Below are 21480 nucleotides of genomic sequence, written 5' to 3'. Positions count from 1 at the left end.
ACTCAGTCCCAAATCTTGCCCAAACTCCAGTAGCTCAGTGGATGAGCGTCAGGAATGGGAATTTCCATTTTTAATGCCCCTTACATCTTTAATGTCCCATTAGAGATCACCTAACTCAGTGTAACTGAAAACAGAACCAGGGATCTACCTGTTCCATTTAATTTAGCTGTTCATTATCAGGTTGCATAGATGTAATTTCAGTTTTCAAAATAGCTTCCTTTGCTGTTGTTTCAAGGTATGTGACACCTCAGGGCCATTGTAGTTTACAAGTGCTTATCTTCTGAGGTTTAAAAGGATATCGGAATTTGTAAACATGTCGTTGGAGTTGCACTGAGCCATTACATATGCTTTTTGTTTACAATACTATCTCTATGTGGGACAAGGCTTGCTGATCCTTGCATGACTGACCCTGTCCTTGGGCCTTGATGGAAAAACTAAAAGGCAGAGTGAAACCGTGACCTGCTCATCCTTCCTACCCAGGATTCACAGCAGTCAGCCTGGGAGCAAATTTCATTGCGTTGTTTGCTAAGTAATGCATTTGAAACCTGGAGATAGACAACAGTAGAAGCTGGGGCGAATTTGTTTTTAATTTGATCTGTTTCTTTACTGAACTGTTTTGGAGACAGTCAGCAATCTCTTCCCTAGTCTGGTCTCGTGCACCTTTCAGTTCCTTCTCTTCCAATTTAGTGACCATGTTTTCAGCTGCTCAAGTCTCTAGAATTCTGTCCTTAAATTTTTCCATCTCTGTCACTTTTCTTTTCTGTAAGTCAGTCCTTAAAACCTATCTTTTCGGCATGTTTTTAGTAACTTTCCCATTATGTGGCTACCAATTGCAATGTGATAATGCCCGTGCAAAGTACCTTGGGATGTTTTACTATTTAAGTAAATGTTTCTTGGCACAACTGACAAAAGGCAGATTTTGTAAAAACTTTTTGGTTTGCATCCATCCGGACAAGAAAGAAGGAAAGAAAAATAAACACACTCTGCCTTTTCCAACAAAACTGACAAAATGATAGCCAAGACAACAAAATGTGAGGCTGGATGAACACAGCAGGCCAAGCAGCATCTCAGGAGCACAAAAGCTGACGTTTCGGGCCTAGACCCAAAATGATAGCCATTCTCTGGTGCATTGCTCAGTGCAGTCCCTTGACCATTCAGAATCAACCTGCCTGGTTAAAACGTAAACAAAGCTTGGCAGTTAACTGTCAGGCATCTAACTGGCTGTCAACCAATCAACACACTCTGCTCGGATGGTGTCAAAATATTGCTCCCCTTTATGTTGGTATTTCTTGCAAATCGTCCTGTTGAGAGCAAGATGAACAGCGTTGACAAAATGCACTTTTTGCTCAGCAGTGCTCAGGTTTTGCTCTACGTTAAAGGGATTTTAAATGGAGTAAATTGGATACAATTATGTGTATCAATGTTTGTGGTAAGAATTGACCTTTTGTATTTGCAATTGATTCCTGATTTTTTAAACTGCACTTCTTTTTGCATTTTTGAGCTGCTGTGACGTGAGTTTTGCAAAGCCTGATGCCACCACGCCAATAACTTGCGGTTGTTTGTTGGCAATTTTTAGACAATTTCCTGACATAGATTTGCACTGTGCTCTTTCTGAAGAGGAACAAACATGTTACTTTGGTTTGCAATTGGATTGCTTCCATCCAAGAGGATAGACAGTTGACTAAAATTGAATGCAAGATAACAAAGTGTGGAGCTGGATGAACACAGCAGACCAAGCAGCATCTTAGGAGCACAAAAGCTGATGTTTCGGGCCTAGAAGGTAGTGGCCTGCTGTGTTCATCCAGCTTCACACTCTGTTATCTCGGATTCTCCAGCATCTGCAGTTCCCATTATCTCTGATTAAAATTGAATGCATTTGATTCTTTTTGCTCACTGCCCTGATTTCACAGCTTATCGGAGTCTTGGCCTTTTGTCTGATGTGTTAACCTTCTGCAATTTGTATCGGTTGTTTACTTTGCCTGTGAGAAATTGGGAGGAATTTAGGAAACTTTTCACATGGGCCAAGATCAAATGTCATATTGGCAATAAAAGAGGTTGCAGACAAATTTGAAGAGCTTTGTTGCAACTGGTTTTGTGAATGACAGGCTGTAGGTAAATCTTCAGAGATAGTAAGAACTGCTGATACCAGAGTCAGAGATAATACAGTGCGGAGCTGGGAGAACACAGCATGCCAAGCTGCACCAGAGGAGCAGGAGAGTTGACGTTTCTGGACAGGAAATACACATCAACTTTCCTGCTCCTCTGATGCTGTCTGGCCTGCTGTGTTCCTCCAGCTCTGCACTGCGTTATCTCTGTAGATAAATCTTTATGTTAGCCAGAGGGACAGGACATGGGAGATGGGTAAAGAAAAAGCTTTGATGTACAGCAGTGTTGCCATTGCTAATCCAATTACAAAGTTAGAAATCACGCGACACCAGGCTATAGTGCAACAGGCTTATTTGAAAACACAAGCTTTAGGAGCCTCACTCCTTCTTTAGGTGTTAGACCAACACCTGAAGAAGGAGTGAGGCTCTGAAAGCTTGTGTTTTCAAATAAACCTGTTGCACTATAGCCTGGTGTCGCGTGATTTCTAACTTTGCCCACTCCAGCCCAACACCGGAACCTTCATATCATTTAAATTCTGTGCCCTGCTTTACTTCACATGATGAAGGAGCAGTGCTCCAAAAGTTTGTGATTTCAAATAAACCTGTTGGACTATAACCTGGTGTCATGTGATTTCTGACCTTGTCCATCCCAGTCCAAAACCAGCACCTCCACAACCATCCAATTACAGTTCAAAGATATCAAAACAGGAGCATCTGGTATAAATAACCGGAAGGGACTTTTCTCTTTAGAGGTCTGGGTGATTTAATCAACATAATAAATAATAAGCTTCCCTTCTGTTATGCAATGTTTTTATTGCCATTTCCTGTATTATCATTATTTCTCTTTGTTCAGATACATAATTCGTTGAAGCTTGCGTCATATATAGACAGAATGTTTAAAAAGGCATTTAGCATGCTTGCCTTCATTACTCAGACCTTTCAGTATAGGAGTTGAGATGTCATGTTGACGTTGTACAGACTGTTGGTGAGGCCTCTTCTGGAGTACTGTGCTCAGATCTGGTCTCCCTGTTGTAGGAAGGATATGAGAAAGCTGGAGTGGTTCAGAAGGGATTTACCAGGATGTTGCTGGGAATCGGGGGATTTGAGTTATGAGGAGAGGCTGGATGGGCTGGGACGTCTTTTCACTGGAGCACTTGAGGTGACCTTACAGAGGTTTATGAAATCATGAGGGATATAGATAAGGCGAATGGCATGTGTCTTTTACCTAAGGTGGGCGGATTTCAAGACTAGGTGGCATATTTTTAAGGGGACAGGAGAAAGATTTAAAAGAGACATGAGGGGCGATTTTTTTACACAGAGAGTGGCTCGCGTGTGCAATAGACAATAGGTGCAGGAGTAGGCCATTCGGCCCTTCGAGCCAGCACCACCATTCATTATGATCATGGCTGACCATCCACAATCAGTATCCTGTTCCTGCCTTATCTCCATAACCCTTGATTCCACTATCTTTAGGTGCTCTATCCATCTCTTTCTTGAAAGTATCCAGAGACTTGGCCTCCACTGCCTTCTGGGGCAGACCATTCCATATATCCACCCTCTGTGGGTGAAGGAGTTTTCTCTCAACTCTGTTCTAAATGGCCTACCCCTTATTTTTAAACTGTGCAGTGAACGTCCAGAGGAAATGTTGGGTGTGGGTGCAGTTGCAACGTTTAAAAGACATTTGGATAAGTACATGAATGGGAAAGGTTTGGAGGGATATGGTCTAAGCGCAGACAGGTGGAACTAGTTTAGTTGGAATTCTGCTAGGCATGGACAGGTTGGACTGTCTGTTTCTGTGCTGTATGACTCTAGTCTCTTTTAAAAAATAGGGTGTTCAAATGTCTTCTTAAACTGCCTGAAATGAAAGTAACTTGCTGTGACTTTGCAAAATAAAATCTAGCCCATGCTTGTTGATGGGACGATGTGGCTGATGCACATGAATGATTTGGCGAAGCACCTATTGGAACTATTGAGTGGAATCAAGGAATGAATGTAGAGAAAGGGAGTACACTTGCTCAATCAAGTCAAGAGCAACACACTAGTCCCACACTTTCCACCCTTTCTTTCCCGTCCTGTAAATTCGTCTTGCTCTTGAGATAGTTATCCATTTCTCTCTTGAAAACGACAATTGAATCCGCTAACGCCACACTCTCAGGCATCCTCTTGTCAACTATCACTCATTAGTTCATCACCATCCTAGGTGTTCTCTGTTTTTTGACTATTCTGTTAATGGGTGCAGCCTGTCCCCATCCACTCTGTCCGAACCACTCACAATCTTAAACACCTCCACCAAATCTCCGCCTGAATCTCTTGCCTCCACAGAGAAGGGGCCTAGTCTCACCAATGGATCCACCGAATTCGAGTCCTTCATCCCTGGAATGATGTCCACGCATTTCCTCCCTTTTTGCTTTGTTTCAGACACATTTGCCTGGAGGATTGAAACAGATGGCACCTCATTAGGATGTGGCTTTTGCTAATGACAGTAAATGGTATGAGCAGAGAGGTTCAACCGCAGAGCTGCTGCAGCCAGAGCCTGTGATTAATGTAGAAAGTGAGATGCTTTTGTCTGGCCAAGCAGTCACTAAGTGCAACAAAATGGGACATTATTCTTGTATCTCTATTCCAATCAGTTAGCCACATACCAGGAGGGAGCACGAGAAAGGCTTGGCAGAAGGAATCCGGGAAAACACAAAGGCATTTTACACTTATGTGAGGAATAAGAGAATGATCAAAGAAAGAGTAGGGCCGATCAGGGATAGCATAGGGAACTTGTGTGTGGAGTCTGAGGAGGTAGGGGAAGCCCTAAATGAGTTTTTTGCTTCTGTCTTTACGAAAGAAACAAACTTTGTAGTGAATGAAACCTTTGAAGAGCAGGTGTGCATGCTGGAATGGATAGAGATAGAGGAAGCTGATGTGCTGAAAATTTTGTCAAACATTAAGATTGACAAGTCGCCAGGCCCGGACCAGATTTGTCCTTGGCTGCTTTGGGAAGTGAGAAATGAAATTGCTTCGCCACTTGCGAAGATCTTTGCATCCTCGCTCTCCACTGGAGTCGTACCTGAGGACTGGAGAGAGGCAAATGTAATTCCTCTCTTCAAGAAAGGAAATAGGGAAATCCCTGGCAATTACAGACCAGTAAGTCTCACATCTGTCGTCTGCAAGGTGTTAGAAAGGATTCTGAGGGATAGGATTTATGACCATCTGGAGGAGCATGGCTTGATCAAATACAGTCAACACGGCTTTGTGAGGGGTAGGTCATGCCTCACAAACCTTATCGAGTTTTTTGAGGATGTGACTAGAAAAGTTGATGAGGGTCGAGCTGTGGATGTGGTGTATATGGACTTCAGTAAGGCATTTGATAAGGTTCCCCATGGTAGGCTCATTCAGAAGGTCAGGAGGAATGGGATACAGGGGAACTTAGCTGTCTGGATACAGAATTGGCTGGCCAACAGAAGACAGCGAGTGGTAGTAGAAGGAAAATATTCTGCCTGGAAGTCAGTGGTGAGTGGGTTCCACAGGGCTCTGTCCTTGGGCCTCTACTGTTTGTAATTTTTATTAATGACTTGGATGAGGGGATTGAAGGATGGGTCAGCAAGTTTGCAGACGACACAAAGGTCGGAGGTGTCATTGACAGTATAGAGGGCTGTTTGTAGGCTGCAGCGGGACATTGACAGGATGCAGAGATGGGCTGAGAGGTGGCAGATGGAGTTCAACCTGGATAAATGCGAGGTGATGCATTTTGGAAGGTCGAATTTGAAAGCTGAGTACAGGATTAAGGATAGGATTCTTGGCAGTGTGGAGGAACAGAGGGATCTTGGTGTGCAGATACATAGATCCCTTAAAATGGCCACCCAAGTGGACAGGGTTGTTAAGAAAGCATATGGTGTTTTGGCTTTCATTAACAGGGGGATTGAGTTTAAGAGTCGTGAGATCTTGTTGCAGCTCTATAAAACTTTGGTTAGACCGCACTTGGAATACTGCGTCCATTTCTGGGCGCCCTATTATAGGAAAGATGTGGATGCTTTGGAGAGGGTTCAGAGGAGGTTTACCAGGATGCTGCCTGGACTGGAGGGCTTATCTTATGAAGAGAGGTTGACTGAGCTTGGTCTCTTTTCATTGGAGAAAGGGAGGAGGAGAGGGGACCTAATTGAGGTATACAAGATAATGAGAGGCATAGATAGAGTTGATAGCCAGAGACTATTTCCCAGGGCAGAAAAGGCTAACACGAGGGGTCATAGTTTTAAGCTGGTTGGAAAGTATAGAGGGGATGTCAGAGGCGGGTTCTTTACACAGAGAGTTGTGAGAGCATGGAATGCGTTGCCAGCAACAGTTGTGGAAGCAAGGTCATTGGGGACATTTAAGAGACTGCTGGACATGCATATGGTCACAGAAATTTGAGGGTGCATACATGAGGATCAATGGTCGGCACAACATTGTGGGCTGAAGGGCCTGTTCTGTGCTGTACTGTTCTATGTTCTATACCATTAGAAAGGAAAATGGAAAGCAGGTAGTGGGGAAGGGGATTCAAGTAGAAATGTTACAGCTTTTAATGAGCTGCTCTGCAATGAGAGATTTGTTTATTATGGGCAATTATTCTGTCAGTCACAATCTCATTCTTTATGTTATCATCCATGTTTGCATTGGAAAGAGTTGTGTTATTTCAGCACTTTAAGAACATCTCAGCGTTTATGGCTTCGATGATCTTCCAGCAGTTGGAGAATTTCGATGACGAAACAAATCTGGAATTTTAAAAAAGTTAGTATCAATGCTGATGACTGTGTAACTGTTGTATCATTGTAAGTGGTTCAGTCACATCCTTTAGAGAAGGATAACAGTGTTTAGATTGGTCTGGCTGGTATTTGTATCTGGATCGGAGGCAAGTTGCTCCCTCTGAACAACATTGTGAAATGGGCTGGCACGCAACTCGACCAAGGGCAGTTTTGGACAGATGATAAATGTTTACTAGTCCAAATCTTGTAAATGTATGAAAAAAAACAATAGTCACTATCTCTCCTTGAGGTGCATTCACTGCGGAGCCAAGGAAGGGCTGCTTACTGTTTGCTAGGTGGAAAAATGCGGAAATGAGAGGTATCTGGTGTGGGCGAGGGGATGTGAGTGTGTGAGGGTGGGTGTGAGTGTGATAGATTGCAGGGGGGCTGTGTGTGTGAGGGTGGGTGTGAGTGTGAGAGATTGCAGGGGGTCTGTGAGTGTGTGAGGGTGGGTGTGAATTTGAGAGATTGCAGGGGGGCTGTGAGTGTGTGAGGGTGGGTGTGAGTGAGAGAGATTGCAGGGGGTCTGTGAGTGTGTGTGAGTGCAGAGGGGCTGCTGTGAGTGTGAGACAGTGTACCGGGGGCGTTGTGAGTGTGAGAGAGAGTGCGGGGGGCACTGTGAGTGTATGTGAGTGTGGCAGTGTGTGTGAGTTATGTGAGAGTGCAGAGTGGGTTGAGAGTGTGTGTGAGAGTACGGAGGGCTATGAGTGTTCGTGCGAGTGCAGGGGGCGCTGTGAGTGTGAGAGAGAGTGCGGGGGGCACTGTGAGTGTATGTGAGTGTGGCAGTATGTGTGAATTATGTGAGAGTGCAGAGTGGGTTGAGAGTGTGTGTGAGAGTACGGAGGGCTATGAGTGTTCGTGCGAGTGCAGGGGGCGCTGTGAGTGTGAGAGAGAGTGCGGGGGGGCACTGTGAGTGTATGTGAGTGTGGCAGTGTGTGTGAGTTATGTGAGAGTGCAGAGTGGGTTGAGAGTGTGTGTGAGAGTACGGAGGGCTATGAGTGTTCGTGCGAGTGCAGGGGGCGCTGTGAGTGTGAGAGAGAGTGCGGGGGGGCACTGTGAGTGTATGTGAGTGTGGCAGTGTGTGTGAGTTATGTGAGAGTGCAGAGTGGGTTGAGAGTGTGTGTGAGAGTACGGAGGGCTATGAGTGTTCGTGCGAGTGCAGGGGGCGCTGTGAGTGTGAGAGAGAGTGCGGGGGGGGAACTGTGAGTGTGAGAAAGAGTACGGGGGGGTGCTGTGAGTGTGTGAGAGCGTGTGGGGGCCTGTGAGTGTGTGTGTGGGAATGTGGGGGTGTGGATGTGTGTGCGAGTGCGGGGGAATGTGCAAGCATGAGTGAGAGTGCAGGCAGGTGTGACTGTGTATGAGTGAGCGGGGTTGTGTGTGAGTGAGAGTGCAGGCAGGTGTGACTGTGTATGAGTGAGCGGGGTTGTGTGTGAGTGAGAGTGCAGGCAGGTGTGACAGTGTATGAGTGAGCGGGGTTGTGTGTGAGTGAGAGTGCAGGCAGGTGTGACTGTGTATGAGTGAGCGGGGTTGTGTGTGGGTGAGAGTGCAGGCAGGTGTGACTGTGTGTGAGTGAGCGGGGTTGTGTGTGGGTGAGAGTGCAGGCAGGTGTGACAGTGTATGAGTGAGCGGGGTTGTGTGTGAGTGAGAGTGCAGGCAGGTGTGACAGTGTATGAGTGAGCGGGGTTGTGCGTGAGTGAGAGTGCAGGCAGGTGTGACTGTGTATGAGTGAGCGGGGTTGTGTGTGAGTGAGAGTGCAGGCAGGTGTGACAGTGTATGAGTGAGCGGGGTTGTGTGTGAGTGAGAGTGCAGGCAGGTGTGACTGTGTGTGAGTGAGCGGGGTTGTGTGTGAGTGAGAGTGCAGGCAGGTGTGACAGTGTATGAGTGAGCGGGGTTGTGTGTGAGTGAGAGTGCAGGCAGGTGTGACAGTGTATGAGTGAGCGGGGTTGTGTGTGAGTGAGAGTGCAGGCAGGTGTGACAGTGTATGAGTGAGCGGGGTTGTGTGTGAGTGAGAGTGCAGGCAGGTGTGACAGTGTATGAGTGAGCGGGGTTGTGTGTGAGTGAGAGTGCAGGCAGGTGTGACAGTGTATGAGTGAGCGGGGTTGTGTGTGAGTGAGAGTGCAGGCAGGTGTGACAGTGTATGAGTGAGCGGGGTTGTGTGTGAGTGAGAGTGCAGGCAGGTGTGACAGTGTATGAGTGAGCGGGGTTGTGCGTGAGTGAGAGTGCAGGCAGGTGTGACAGTGTATGAGTGAGCGGGGTTGTGTGTGAGTGAGAGTGCAGGCAGGTGTGACAGTGTATGAGTGAGCGGGGTTGTGTGTGAGTGAGAGTGCAGGCAGGTGTGACAGTGTATGAGTGAGCGGGGTTGTGTGTGAGTGAGAGTGCAGGCAGGTGTGGCTGTGTGTGAGTGAGCGGGGTTGTGTGTGAGTGAGAGTGCAGGCAGGTGTGACAGTGTATGAGTGAGCGGGGTTGTGTGTGAGTGAGAGTGCAGGCAGGTGTGACTGTGTATGAGTGAGCGGGGTTGTGTGTGGGTGAGAGTGCAGGCAGGTGTGAGTGTGAGTGAGTGTGCAGGCAGGTGTGACTGTGTATGAGTGAGCGGGGTTGTGTGTGAGTGAGAGTGCAGGCAGGTGTGACAGTGTATGAGTGAGCGGGGTTGTGTGTGAGTGAGAGTGCAGGCAGGTGTGACTGTGTATGAGTGAGCGGGGTTGTGTGTGAGTGAGAGTGCAGGCAGGTGTGACAGTGTATGAGTGAGCGGGGTTGTGTGTGAGTGAGAGTGCAGGCAGGTGTGACTGTGTATGAGTGAGCGGGGTTGTGTGTGAGTGAGAGTGCAGGCAGGTGTGACTGTGTATGAGTGAGCGGGGTTGTGTGTGAGTGAGAGTGCAGGCAGGTGTGACAGTGTATGAGTGAGCGGGGTTGTGTGTGAGTGAGAGTGCAGGCAGGTGTGACTGTGTATGAGTGAGCGGGGTTGTGTGTGGGTGAGAGTGCAGGCAGGTGTCACTGTGTATGAGTGAGCGGGGTTGTGTGTGAGTGAGAGTGCAGGCAGGTGTGACAGTGTATGAGTGAGCGGGGTTGTGTGTGAGTGAGAGTGCAGGCAGGTGTGACTGTGTATGAGTGAGCGGGGTTGTGTGTGAGTGAGAGTGCAGGCAGGTGTGACAGTGTGTGAGTGAGCGGGGTTGTGTGTGAGTGAGAGTGCAGGCAGGTGTGACTGTGTATGAGTGAGCGGGGTTGTGTGTGAGTGAGAGTGCAGGCAGGTGTGACAGTGTATGAGTGAGCGGGGTTGTGTGTGAGTGAGAGTGCAGGCAGGTGTGAGTGTGAGTGAGTGTGCAGGCAGGTGTGAGTGTGTGGGGGTGTGTGTAAGTGAATGTGCAGTAAAAGGAAGGGTGATTTTCAATTTTCAAGAGATTGGAATACGTGTTGTAAATTAATAATGACCATCTGGTATGTACAAGTTATTGAATTCTGAAAGCTAAAAAGAAAAATATTTTTTGTAACCACTAACACCAGAAGTATCATTGGTATTTGTCGTTCAATTTCAGTATATGTGATATGGTGGGGTTGAGGGGAATGTTGATAGGAGGTTAAAATGCTTTGTTTTTAATTATGGAGTTGGAAAATGTGGGTTTTCTCAGTAATAATTGAGTAACCATTCAAATTTCAGGGGACAAAACTTCAAAGTATTTTATTAAAGTTGAGGCTGTTCCCTTCTCATGGACAAAGGTAGTCCTTTAAGGATTTGTGTAAACTGTACTTATAGAAGCTGAAAAGCTGATGATATCATCCAAAGGGGAAACACCCATCGATGTGATTGGTTCACATGCTTTGTCCTTCTGGATCTGAGTTATGTCTGGGTCAACTGCTTGAGGACGTGGTGAGGTATTCTCGGTTACACGCACTATTCATTGACTGGAGCTGATTAACTGAACCCGACAACATTAGGAGTGTGCTGGCTTTAAATGGGTGAGTTTTGAGCAGCTACTGGGGACCAGCAGACCAGATAAATGATTGATTCAACTGTTGTCGCATATTCCGAGATACAGTGAAAAGTGTTGGTTTGTGTGCTAACACAGGCAGTTCGTACTATGCAAAGTGCTTCAAGGCAGTAGAACAGAGCGCAGAATACGGTGCAGAGAAAGTGAGATTAGAATTAACATTTGAGTGATCCGTTTAAATGTCTGATAACAGCAGAGAAGAAGCTGTTCTTGAATCTACTGGTAAGTGTATTCAAAGTCGTGTAACTTCTGCCTGATTGGGGGGGGGGGGGGGGGGAGGTGGAAGAGTATAAGGTGGGAGAGGTCTTTGATAATATTGGCTGCTTTCCCAAGGCAGTGGGAAGTGTGGGTGGAGTCAGTGGATGGAAGGTTGGTTTGTGTGATGGACTGGGCTGTGTTCACAGCTCTCTGTAGTTTTTCTTTATGGTTTTGGATGCAGTAGTTTCCATATGAAGCTGTGAATCATCCAGACAGGATGCTTTCTACGGTGTGTTGATAAAAATTGGTAAGAGTCCTTGTGGACATGCCTTAATTTGCTTAGCTTCCTGAGCAAGTAGGGACGTTGATGTGGATGAGCCAGGACACTCTGATATCCACTGATGACAATCCAGGACACTGTATTATGATATTGAGATTGGGAATATATAGATAAGTGGCCATTATTATATTAACCAGGGAGGCACTGGCAGAGGCCAGCATGTAGACAGAACTGCAGAGTTCTTTTTAAACATCGGCAAAGAATGCAAACAATTGCAGAAGCTGGATGTACCCATGCCCTGAGGAATCTCAGCTGGGAGAATTGGAGAAAGGGAAAGGTTACAAAGGGGAACACTGTATCTGCAAGTGTGAACTGATACACCAGGTTAAAATGGGATTGGAATAGTTAGGTGTTTGTCTTTGACTTGTGCAAGTTTGATGGACTGAAGGGCCTTTTTCTGTGCTGTAGACTGCGATGATTATGACTGTGCAAAAGTGGGAATGGCATCAGGATTGGGGTTGTGAGGGAGAAATTTTTTTGTTTCTGTAGCAAGTCACAGTGAGGATTTTACTTTGTAATTGACGTTTTATTAAGGTGGAGAGGGTTCAGAAGAGATTTACTAGGATGTTGTCAGGAATGGAGGGTTTGAGTTATAAAGTGAGGCTGGAACTTCTTTCACTGGAGGGGCGACCTGATCGAGGCTTATGAAATAACGACAGGCATAGATAAGGCGAATGGCAGGTGTTTTTTTCCCCTTGGTTGGGGGATTTCAAGACGAGAGGGTATATTTTTAAGGTGAGGGGCAATTATTTTAATACAGAGTTGTTCGTGTGTGGAATGAATATCCAGAGGAAGTGATGGATGTGGGTACAGTTACAATGTTTAAAGGACAGTTGGATAAGTACATGAATAAGAAATACTTGAAGGGATATGGGCCAAGCGCAGGCAGGTGGGGCTAGACTTTTGGGATAATGGTTGGCAGGGGCTGGTTGGACCAAAGAATAGTTTCTGTGCTGTATGACTCTATGACTTGTAAACAGTGAATAAGAGTATAATCATTGTTAGCCGAATTTCTGAGTGTTTGGAATGACTCTACGATCATTACCAAAGGCAGTCAGCACCTGGATGTATCAGTCCTGTTTCTGGCAGATCCAATTTCTGTGTGAGGGAAGGAATAGGACATGACTCATACAGGAGGGAAAACTGAACTTTTGAACTTCATGTGAAGTTCTCACAGGCTCAATTTTGGTTGGTGCTAAAGTCGTCACCCATGGTGTGGGGATTACAAATGTTTGCAGGAATGTAAACTTATCTGAAGGGTGGTAAGATCTGTGGATGCTGTAAATCAGGAACAGCTCAGCAGGTCTGGCAGCATCTGTGAAGGAGAAAACAGAGTTAACGTTTCGGGTCTGGTGACCCTTCCTCAGTTAACTCTGTTTTGTCCTTCACAGATGCTGCCAGACCTGCTGAGCTTTTCCAGCAACTTTGCTTTTGTTCAAGATCTGTCAGTGTCTTGAGGAAATCTTCTCAGAAACCTTGATCTGTCCAAGTGTCATGAATGAAGTTTTGCATGTTCTCATCTCCTGTTACTTAGAGTTTTAAAATAAAAAAAAACTGCAGTTGTTGGTGAAAATTTGGAAGAAAAATCTGCTCCATTGCAGATGATGACCATTGTTGTAGGTTAGAGAAAGGCATTGCAACTTCGTCGTGCAGTTATAACAGACTTCTTTGACGTTTTCCTCAAGGGTTATTATCATAATGAATGCTTGACTGAGTTTCAACAGATTCACTCCTCTAAGCAAGAGGTTGAGTTCACCATCTGATAGTTTAAAACACTGTAGAAGGATCAGCTGACTCTGGGGGTCTGAATAGAAATGACTTTATTTTTATACAAGAGGCTAACACTTGATATTTAAATCCTTTGAATGGCTTTCATTGTCAAATGTGTAGGAGTGAGAGCTGTTCAGATTGTTAGATGTTTCTTTTTCATTTCTATGTGGCTACAAATTTGTGCCCCTGTGGTAGGTGTTAGTTGATGGGGGTGGTATGTGAGGTGGTTGGGGATGGGATGAAGGTAATGAGCAAATGAGAGCAGGCTGTGAAGGATGGTGGAGAGAAGGCTGAACAGTTTCCAAATCCACTTGGACAAAGTCCCAGAGAACTGGACTGGGTCTTCTAACAAGCCTGCCTTAGCACTACCCCCATCTAAGGCCACCTGGGATCGATGAGCTAAATCCTGCTCCTGTTCCATGGAGCAAAATTATAGTCAAACAGAGTGCTTTAAACTAACAGGGATCTGCTGAGTGTTAAGCAGGAGCTCAGTCCACTGGTAAATTAAGGACACCTTTTCCTTGTGAATGAGTTTATTGATTGAACAACTGCGCAAAGCATACCATAGCCCTCAATACACTGCAAGACTTTAACTCATTGGAGCAGATGTAGGCCCTTCAGCCCATCGAATGGCAGAGCATGGTCAACGAGATCATAGCTGATCTAATAACCCACAACTCCACTTTCCTGCCTTAGCCCTGTAACCCTCGAATGCCTTCAGGAGAGATTGACTAGGTTGGGATTGTTTTCGATAGAGTTCAGACAAATGAGAGGGATCTCATGGAGACCTATAAAATTCTAACAGGACTGGGCAGGGTGATACTGGGAAGATGTATCTGATGGTGGGTGTGTCCAGAACCAGGGGTCACAATATGAGAATTCGGGGTAGATCATTTAGGACAGAGATGAAGAGACATCTCTTCACCCAAAGAGTGGTGAGCCTGTGGAATTCATTATCACAGGAAGTAGTTGATGCCAAAACATTGAATGTATTCAAAAGGTGACTAGATATAGCACATGGGGTGAATGGGATCAAAGGTTATGGGGAGAAAGCAGGATTAGGCTATTGAGTTGGGCCAGCAGCCATGATCGTATAAAATGGCAGAGCAGGCCCGAAAGGCTGAATGGCCTCCTTCTGCTTCTATCTCCTATGTTTCTATGTAACTCAGAAGGTTATAGAGGTGTACAGCATAAAAATAGGCCCTTCGGCATAACTCGTCCATGCCAACCAGGTTCCCCAAACTGAACCGATTCCCATCTGCATTTGTCCCATATGCCTCTATCTACGTACCTCTCCAAGTGTGTTTTAAATGTTTTAATTAATTTTAAAAAGATCGGCCTTCAATATTTTTTCAGCCAACACATCTTCATGTCTGGTGGATTCTAAACCTAAATCTTTTGATTCCCCCTTTATAGTTAATTGATTTTTTTAAAAAAAATCAATTAACCCCAGCCTGAAGCTTAACCTTATTAAGCCTTACTAGCAATGAGTTGGAAAACTTGTGGACAGCAAAAATCTGGTCCAAAACTTCTTTGACTTCCATTCCTTGGTGATGAGAACTTTTATAAGTTCCCAGAGTACACCATTGTATTGAATAGACTGTAGATGTTGTGAGTACTTGTAACAGATGGAAGGCTCCTTGGGATCAGAGATAATGGGAACTGCAGATGCTGGAGAATCCAAGATAGCAAAGTGTGGAGCTGGATGAACACAGCAGGTCAAGCAACATCTCAGGAGCACAAAAGCTGACGTTTCGGGCCTAGACCCTTCATCAGAGAGGGGGATGGGGAGAGGGAACTGGAATAAATAGGGAGAGAAGGGGAGGTGGACCGAAGATGGTTAGAGGAGAAGATAGGTGGAGAGGAGAGTAGAGTTGCAGTGGGAGAGAGATTCCCTATCCATTTTCAGTCCAACTCCCCCTCTCTCCCTATTTATTTCAGAACCCTCTCCCCATCCCCCTCTCTGATGAACGGTCTAGGCCCGAAATGTCAGCTTTTGTGCTCCTGAGATGCTGCTTGGCCTGCTGTGTTCATCCAGCTCCACACTTTGCTATCTTGGATTCTCCAGCATCTGCAGTTCCCATTATCTCTGATACAATTTTAACCTCACTGCGAAGCCTCTTCCAGGGATGCCTAACCTGAAGAAGTTACCCTCCTCCCTCCAGACCAACCTCAGGGAATCTCTCTCCCACTGCAACTCTACTCTCCTCTCCATCTATCTTCTCCTCTATCCACCTTTGATCCACCTCCCCCTCTCTCCATCCCCCTTTTCTGATGAAGAGTCTAGGCCTGAAACGTCAGCTTTTGTGCTCCTAAGATGCTGCTTGGCCTGCCGTGTTCATCCAGCTCCACACTTTGTTATCTTGAATGTCCCTTGGGCTTGTTTTTCATCGCTATGCAGGGGGTCATCACAACAAGGAGAGAAGTTTCTGCAACCAACCTTGGCTTTCCATTGGCTAACTTTACAATTTTCTTTCTCCCTTTTGCAGAAGCAGGATAGCCTTCCCACCTGGAAGAGAACATCTGTAGCAGCGGATTTGAATTTGGACTGCAGAAAATTTATTTCATTTCTTGTGCACAAGTTCATGTATTGCGCCCAGCCCTTGTGCGTTACTTTGTCAGAGTCGAAGTAGGAGCCTCGCATTTTCTAATTGAGCCTTTGAAAAATTGGCTCGCTGTCGATCTCTTCCCACACCCTGCTCGCTTCTGGCAACGGGATGCAATTTGGGGCAGAAACCTTGCTTCGGCTGACGCTCGTGTTGCTGCCAAATCTTTTCGGCTGCGATTTGCGAGTGTGTCCGAGAGAGACGGACCACTTCGACTTCAGCGTCCGTTACAACATGACCAGCTTCGACGCAGGGCAACCCATCCAGAACATCGTGGTGTACGATTTTCACCCAAAAAGCATCTACCTCGCCGTGCGCAATTGGCTGTACGCGTTAAACGTGTCTCTCGGGAAGACGTCTGAGCTGCGGACGGGTCCGGTCGGTAGCCCGGAATGTCAAATGTGCAATATTTGTGAGACACACTGGGAGCCAGCAAGGGGGCTGGAAGATAATAACAACGAGGTCCTTGTGTTCGATACGTTTGACCCATACTTGTATAACTGCGGAAGCTCTCAACACGGCATCTGCTACCTGCACAACATTGAGGATGGTGATTTAAGCGACGTTAGGTGTCTATTCAAAGAGAAGAACAACAGACGTGACCACTGTCCTGACTGTGTGGCCAGCCCATTGGGAACCCAAGTGCATGTTCGCGCTGAGTCGTTCGTTACTTACTTCTTCATTGGTGCCACTCTCAATAGTTCAGTGGCAAAAGCATACAGCCCCAAGTCAATATCAATGAAGCAGTTGCTGGGATCCATGGATGGGTTTGAATTCCCTTCCAAAAACAAATCTTCACTGACGGTGCTGGACGAATTTCTCGACACCTACCCCATAGATTACGTTTACTCCTTCAGCTCGGAAGATTATGTCTATTTCCTAACCGTCCAGAAGGACAGCACGAGTTTGAAAAGCTCGTACCAGACCAGAGTTGCCCGCTTGAAGCACGGCGAGTACGAGGTGGGAAATTACAGGGAGCTGGTCCTGGAGTGCCAGTACGAGCCGAGGCGAAGGCGGAGAACGGCCGCCGGGGAAGAAACCTGGTACAATATTTTGCAAGCCGCTTACCTGGCCAAACCGGGGGCACACCTTGCCGAGGAGCTGGCTGTTTCGGAGACCGACGACGTGCTGTTTGGGGTCTTTGCAGAGAGTGACCCCCAGAGCAAAGACGTACGGAGCAGGTCAGCCCTGTGCACGTACCCGGTCAAAATGATCGATAAGTTCATCAAAGAGGGAATGGAAGACTGCTGTGTGCGATCAGAGGAAACTCCGAAGAGGGGACTGGAGTTTTACCAGCAGGTGGAGTACTGCCCTCAAAGCGTGAGTACACAATCCTTTCCTCCTGGTTTTTCTTTCTATCCCTACCTCTCTTCAAACTGTGTTCTGAAGCTCCAAGGATAGGGGTTCGCCAGTGCTTGAGTCTAGCGTGAAAGCTAATGAAACACCAGACTCATTTGCGGGAATGGGTCTCATGACTGCAATTAAACTTGCTAAGAAAACCCAGTGTGGGGCTGGAGGGACACAGCAGGCCGGGCAGCACCTGAGGAGCGGGAGAGTTTATGTTTTAGGTCCCCACCCGAAAAGTCAGCTTTCCTGCTCCCCTGGCCTGCTGTGTTCATCCAGCTCCACACTTTGTTATCTCGGATTCTCCAGCATCTGCAGTTCCCGTTATCTCTATACTCTCAGATTGATTTAAATTGGGTGAATTGTTGATAGACTTCCTTTAGAAGGAGCAGTGTGATGGATGAGACAGCCCTTCTAATGGCACAGTGTGAGTGGGAGCTAAGTGTCCTGGGTGCAAATCCCACCAGCTCTTGATGTTTGAGGAATTCTCATTGTCTGGTCATAATATTTATAATTAAGAGTCTAATTAGATTCCCTGCAGTGTGGAAACAGGCCCTTTGGCCCAACAAGTCCACACTGTCCCTTGGAGCATCCCATCCAGACCCATCCCCCATAACCCACATGTTTGAGCCATGTTTGAGGAAGTTGGTTCTTCCTTTATACTTGCCTGGGCTGTGATAAAATGTGCAGACTGATCAAACTCTCCGTGCTCTGGGATGGTTCGACCTTGGTTGGCTTGCTCTGATGCTGTATGCAGGTTTTTGCACTATAACTGAACATTTTCTGTGTGGCCAGCTTTTTTCTGAATGCATTATATATAGCTAATAAGATGTTAGAAGGGGAAGTCAAGTGGAGGAAATGACACTAAAGTAAGTCGTTCAGATACTCATGAAGAAGGAGAATAAAATATTTTCTGTTTGTATATGCCATGCGATGACCAGTTTTGGGCTTGAGGTTTTTCCCTACACCTGTAAACCGAAGCGTGTCCAATAAATTTTTCGAATGCGCAAGTGTCCTTCTCTCCCAGTCTCTCTTATGGTCTTTTTTAAATTCTTTCACAGAATGAGGGTATTGCTGGCTAGGCAGCATTTATGGCCCATCCCTAATTGCCCACAGGGCAGTTATGAGTCAACCACATTGCTGTGGGTCTGGAGTCTCATGTAGGCCAGACCTGGTAAGGAAGGTAGTTTCCTTCCCTAAAGGATATTATTGAACCAGATGAATGTTTTTTGGCAATGGTTACCAGGGGTGTGTGGGTTATGGGGGATGGGTCTGGATGGGATGCTCCAAGGGACAGTGTGGACTTGTTGGGCCAAAGGGCCTGTTTCCGCACTGCAGGGAATCTAATTAGACTCTTAATTCTAAATATTATGACCAGACAATGAGAAATAATTGAATCCCCTTTTTGGGTTGTCACATTATTATTTTTAGCTTCAAATCATAGAATCCCTACAGTGTAGAAGTAGGCCATTCAGCCCAACAAGCCCACACTGACCCTCTGAAGACCATCCCACCCAGACCCATTCCTCCACATTTTCCCATGTCTAACCCCACCTAACCTAAACATCCCTGGGCACTATGGGCAATTTAGCATGACCAATCCACATACCCTGCACATCTTTGGACTGTGAGAGGAAACCCACGCAGGCACAGGGAGAATGTGCAAACTCTGTACAGACAGTCACCCAAGGCTGGAATCAAACCTGGGTCCCTGGTGCTGTGAGGCTGTAAAGTAACCACTGAGCCACCGTTCTGCCCATAATTGACTAAATCAAAATGTAGGGGGCAGGTTACAAGGTTTCCTTGATTGAACAACAGAGGAATTTTATTACCAAGACCCCAGAAATGACCAAATACACAGACACCAATACAGGAGTAAGTTTAAAAGAGAAAGTATCTAGTGCAGATAGGAGGAAAAATGTCCTTTGAGTCCTGGAGGTGTTACGTTTTAAATCTGACTGTTGACTCATATTCTACATCAGTGGTAAAGTTTGTTGATATTCTTGAGTACTTGGTGAATGTTTTGTTTTGAGGGCCTCTTCACTGGGTGATGGTTGAGAAACAGGGAGAATGAGGTTTGCAGTTTCCTTGCTGCTTTCTATTTGCAATTTTTCATTGCTCTAAGCAGCTGATATGTGCTCCATTGTCCGTCTAAACTGATACTTCACGGACAAATGTTCATTTCTTAATATGTGATTAGACTGCGCAAGTGTAAATTAAACAAAGGTGCAAATTTCTTGACACTGACATGGCTGGCTGACTTTTTTTTAGGTAAATTTTGATTTCAGTACACTTGGTTTCTTTCACTTCATATGAGTTCCCCAACTTTGTGGGCAGGTGATCTCAGCAGTTATTTTAGGTCAATGCTTACAAAAACAAAGCAACTGGAAAACCTCAGTAGGTCTGGCAGCATCTGTGAAGGAAAAAAACAGAATTAAAGTTTCGGGTCGGGTGACCCTTCCTCAGAACAAAGTGCCAGGGAGCCAGGTTCAATTCCAACCTTGGGTTCTGAGGAAGGGTCGCCGGACCCGAAACGCTATCTCTATCTTCTCTTTCACAGATGCTGCCAGACCTGCTGAGCTTTTCCAGCAACTTTGCTTTTGTTCCTGATTTACAGCATCCGCAGTTCTTGAGGTTTTTATTTCTGTCAATGCTTGTCCTGTTTTTAACAAAAATAAAACATTTCTAGCTCATTGAGGGTCTCAGTCTGGAACCAGATGATGAAAGTTTTTTTTTGATTCTCTCATTGCTGTCTGGTCAGCATTTATTGCATGTCCCTGGTTGCCTTTGAGAATGTGGTGGTGAGCTGCCTTCTTGAACCGCTGCAGTCCACGTGCTGTAGGTTGACCTGAAATGCTCTTAGGGAGAAAATTCCAGGATTTTGAGCCAGTGACAGTGAAGGAAAGGCGATATATTTCCAAGTCAGGATGGTGAGTGGCTCAGAGGAGCACTTGCAGGGGATTGGAGATGAGAAGGACTGCAGATGCCAGAAGCTGGAGACAATATATGTGAGGCTGGAAAAGCACAGCAGGTCAGACAGCATCAGAGGAGCACAAAAGTCAATGTTTCGGACTGAAACCCGTTGTCAGGATTTGCAGGGGACAGCGTTCTCATGTGTGGAATGTACTTCCTGAGAAAATAGTGGATGTGGGCACAATTACAACATTTAAAAGACATTTGGATAGATACACGATTAGGAAAGGAGGGATATGGGCCAGGAGCAGACAGGTGACACTATTTTAGTTTGGAATTATGTTCGGCATGGACTGGTTGGACCGAAGGGTCTGTTTCCACGCTGTATGTCTCTGTGACTCTATGACAATGTACCTGCTGTCCTAGTCCTTCTAGATGGACATGGTCGTGGGTTTGGAAGGTGCTATCTGAGGATCTTTGGTGAATTTCTGCAGTGTATCTTGTAGGTAGTACCCACTGCTGCTACTGAGCGTTGGTTGGTGAGGGAGTGGATGTTTGTGGATGTGGGACCAATCAAGCGGCTGCTTTGTCCTGGATAGTGCCAAGCTTCTTGAGAGTTGTTGGGGCTGCACCCATCCAGGCAAGTGGGGGGTATTCCATCAGACTCCTGACTTGTGCCTTATAGATGGTGGACTTGCTTTGAGGAGACAAGTTGAATACTGATAGTCCATTTCTATGGCAATTTAACAAAAATTAATATTTATTATGTAAATTAATGTAGGATCATACAATGGTCTACTGGGAGATGGTTTGGTAGTGAAACCTTGCACTAAGCCTTGTTCTGTATATATGAGAAGGCTAAGTTTAATGTGATGTAAAACTAATTTAACAGCCTACCCACCCATAATCACTCGATCCTAGCCCAAACCATGACCCACAGCAACGATAACGGTTCCTTCTCATAAAAACCTGTTGCTGCTGACGCAGGCAGCACTACTGTCACAGATTAAATAGAAAAGAACATGGAAAGTTTAAATAAAATGAGATAATATTGGACATACCCTTTGAGTCCAAAAGGAAGGGCAACCGTAAGGCAATATTTAAGCTGGAGCATCTCTCCTCGGCATTTGTGAAAACTTAATAGTGACTGTTAACAGTTTCTACTCATGATAAGGGCCTATTCCTTTTCTCATTCAGATATTTTTGTTGCTGTTTCCGTGATTTTTTTTTTTTCTTCCTTTTTAGCGTCAAGCAGCCTTTCATTTTTGAGGTTCCGAAACGTCAGCTTTCATGCTCCTGAGATGCTGCTGTGTTCATCCAGCCTCACGTTTTATTATCTTTCATTTTTGAGGTTTCAGTTTGGATTTGGAAAGGCCGACAAACGTGGGTTGTGAATTTCATGCTGCAGAACAGTACTCAGTGGCAGGCTTGCTTAAACAAGCCCAGAGAGAC

At 45.8% G+C, this 21480-nt stretch overlaps 1 protein-coding gene across 3 annotated transcripts in view; it reads left to right on the top strand.

Annotated features, from left to right (window-relative positions):
• The window catches only part of mst1rb (macrophage stimulating 1 receptor b), a 148089-nt gene that overhangs the window by 7609 nt on the left and 119000 nt on the right, over positions 1–21480 (top strand). Inside the window, exons 1-2 of one of the 3 annotated variants that reach the window (XM_048548159.2) lie at positions 10745–10825; positions 15655–17091. In XM_048548159.2, coding sequence (XP_048404116.1) covers positions 15883–17091 — 1209 coding nt within the window. In that variant the 5' untranslated portion in view covers positions 10745–10825; positions 15655–15882. Of the gene's footprint in view, positions 1–10744; positions 10826–10987; positions 11080–15654; positions 17092–21480 lie in introns of those variants that run through there. The other 2 variants (XM_048548161.2, XM_059649768.1) reach the window with 2 other exon arrangements.

This window comes from Stegostoma tigrinum, chromosome 11 (assembly GCF_030684315.1).
Source record: "Stegostoma tigrinum isolate sSteTig4 chromosome 11, sSteTig4.hap1, whole genome shotgun sequence".
NCBI lineage: Eukaryota > Metazoa > Chordata > Chondrichthyes > Orectolobiformes > Stegostomatidae > Stegostoma > Stegostoma tigrinum.
Note: the sequence above shows the minus strand (reverse complement) of the source record. Positions and strands in the feature narration are given on the sequence as shown.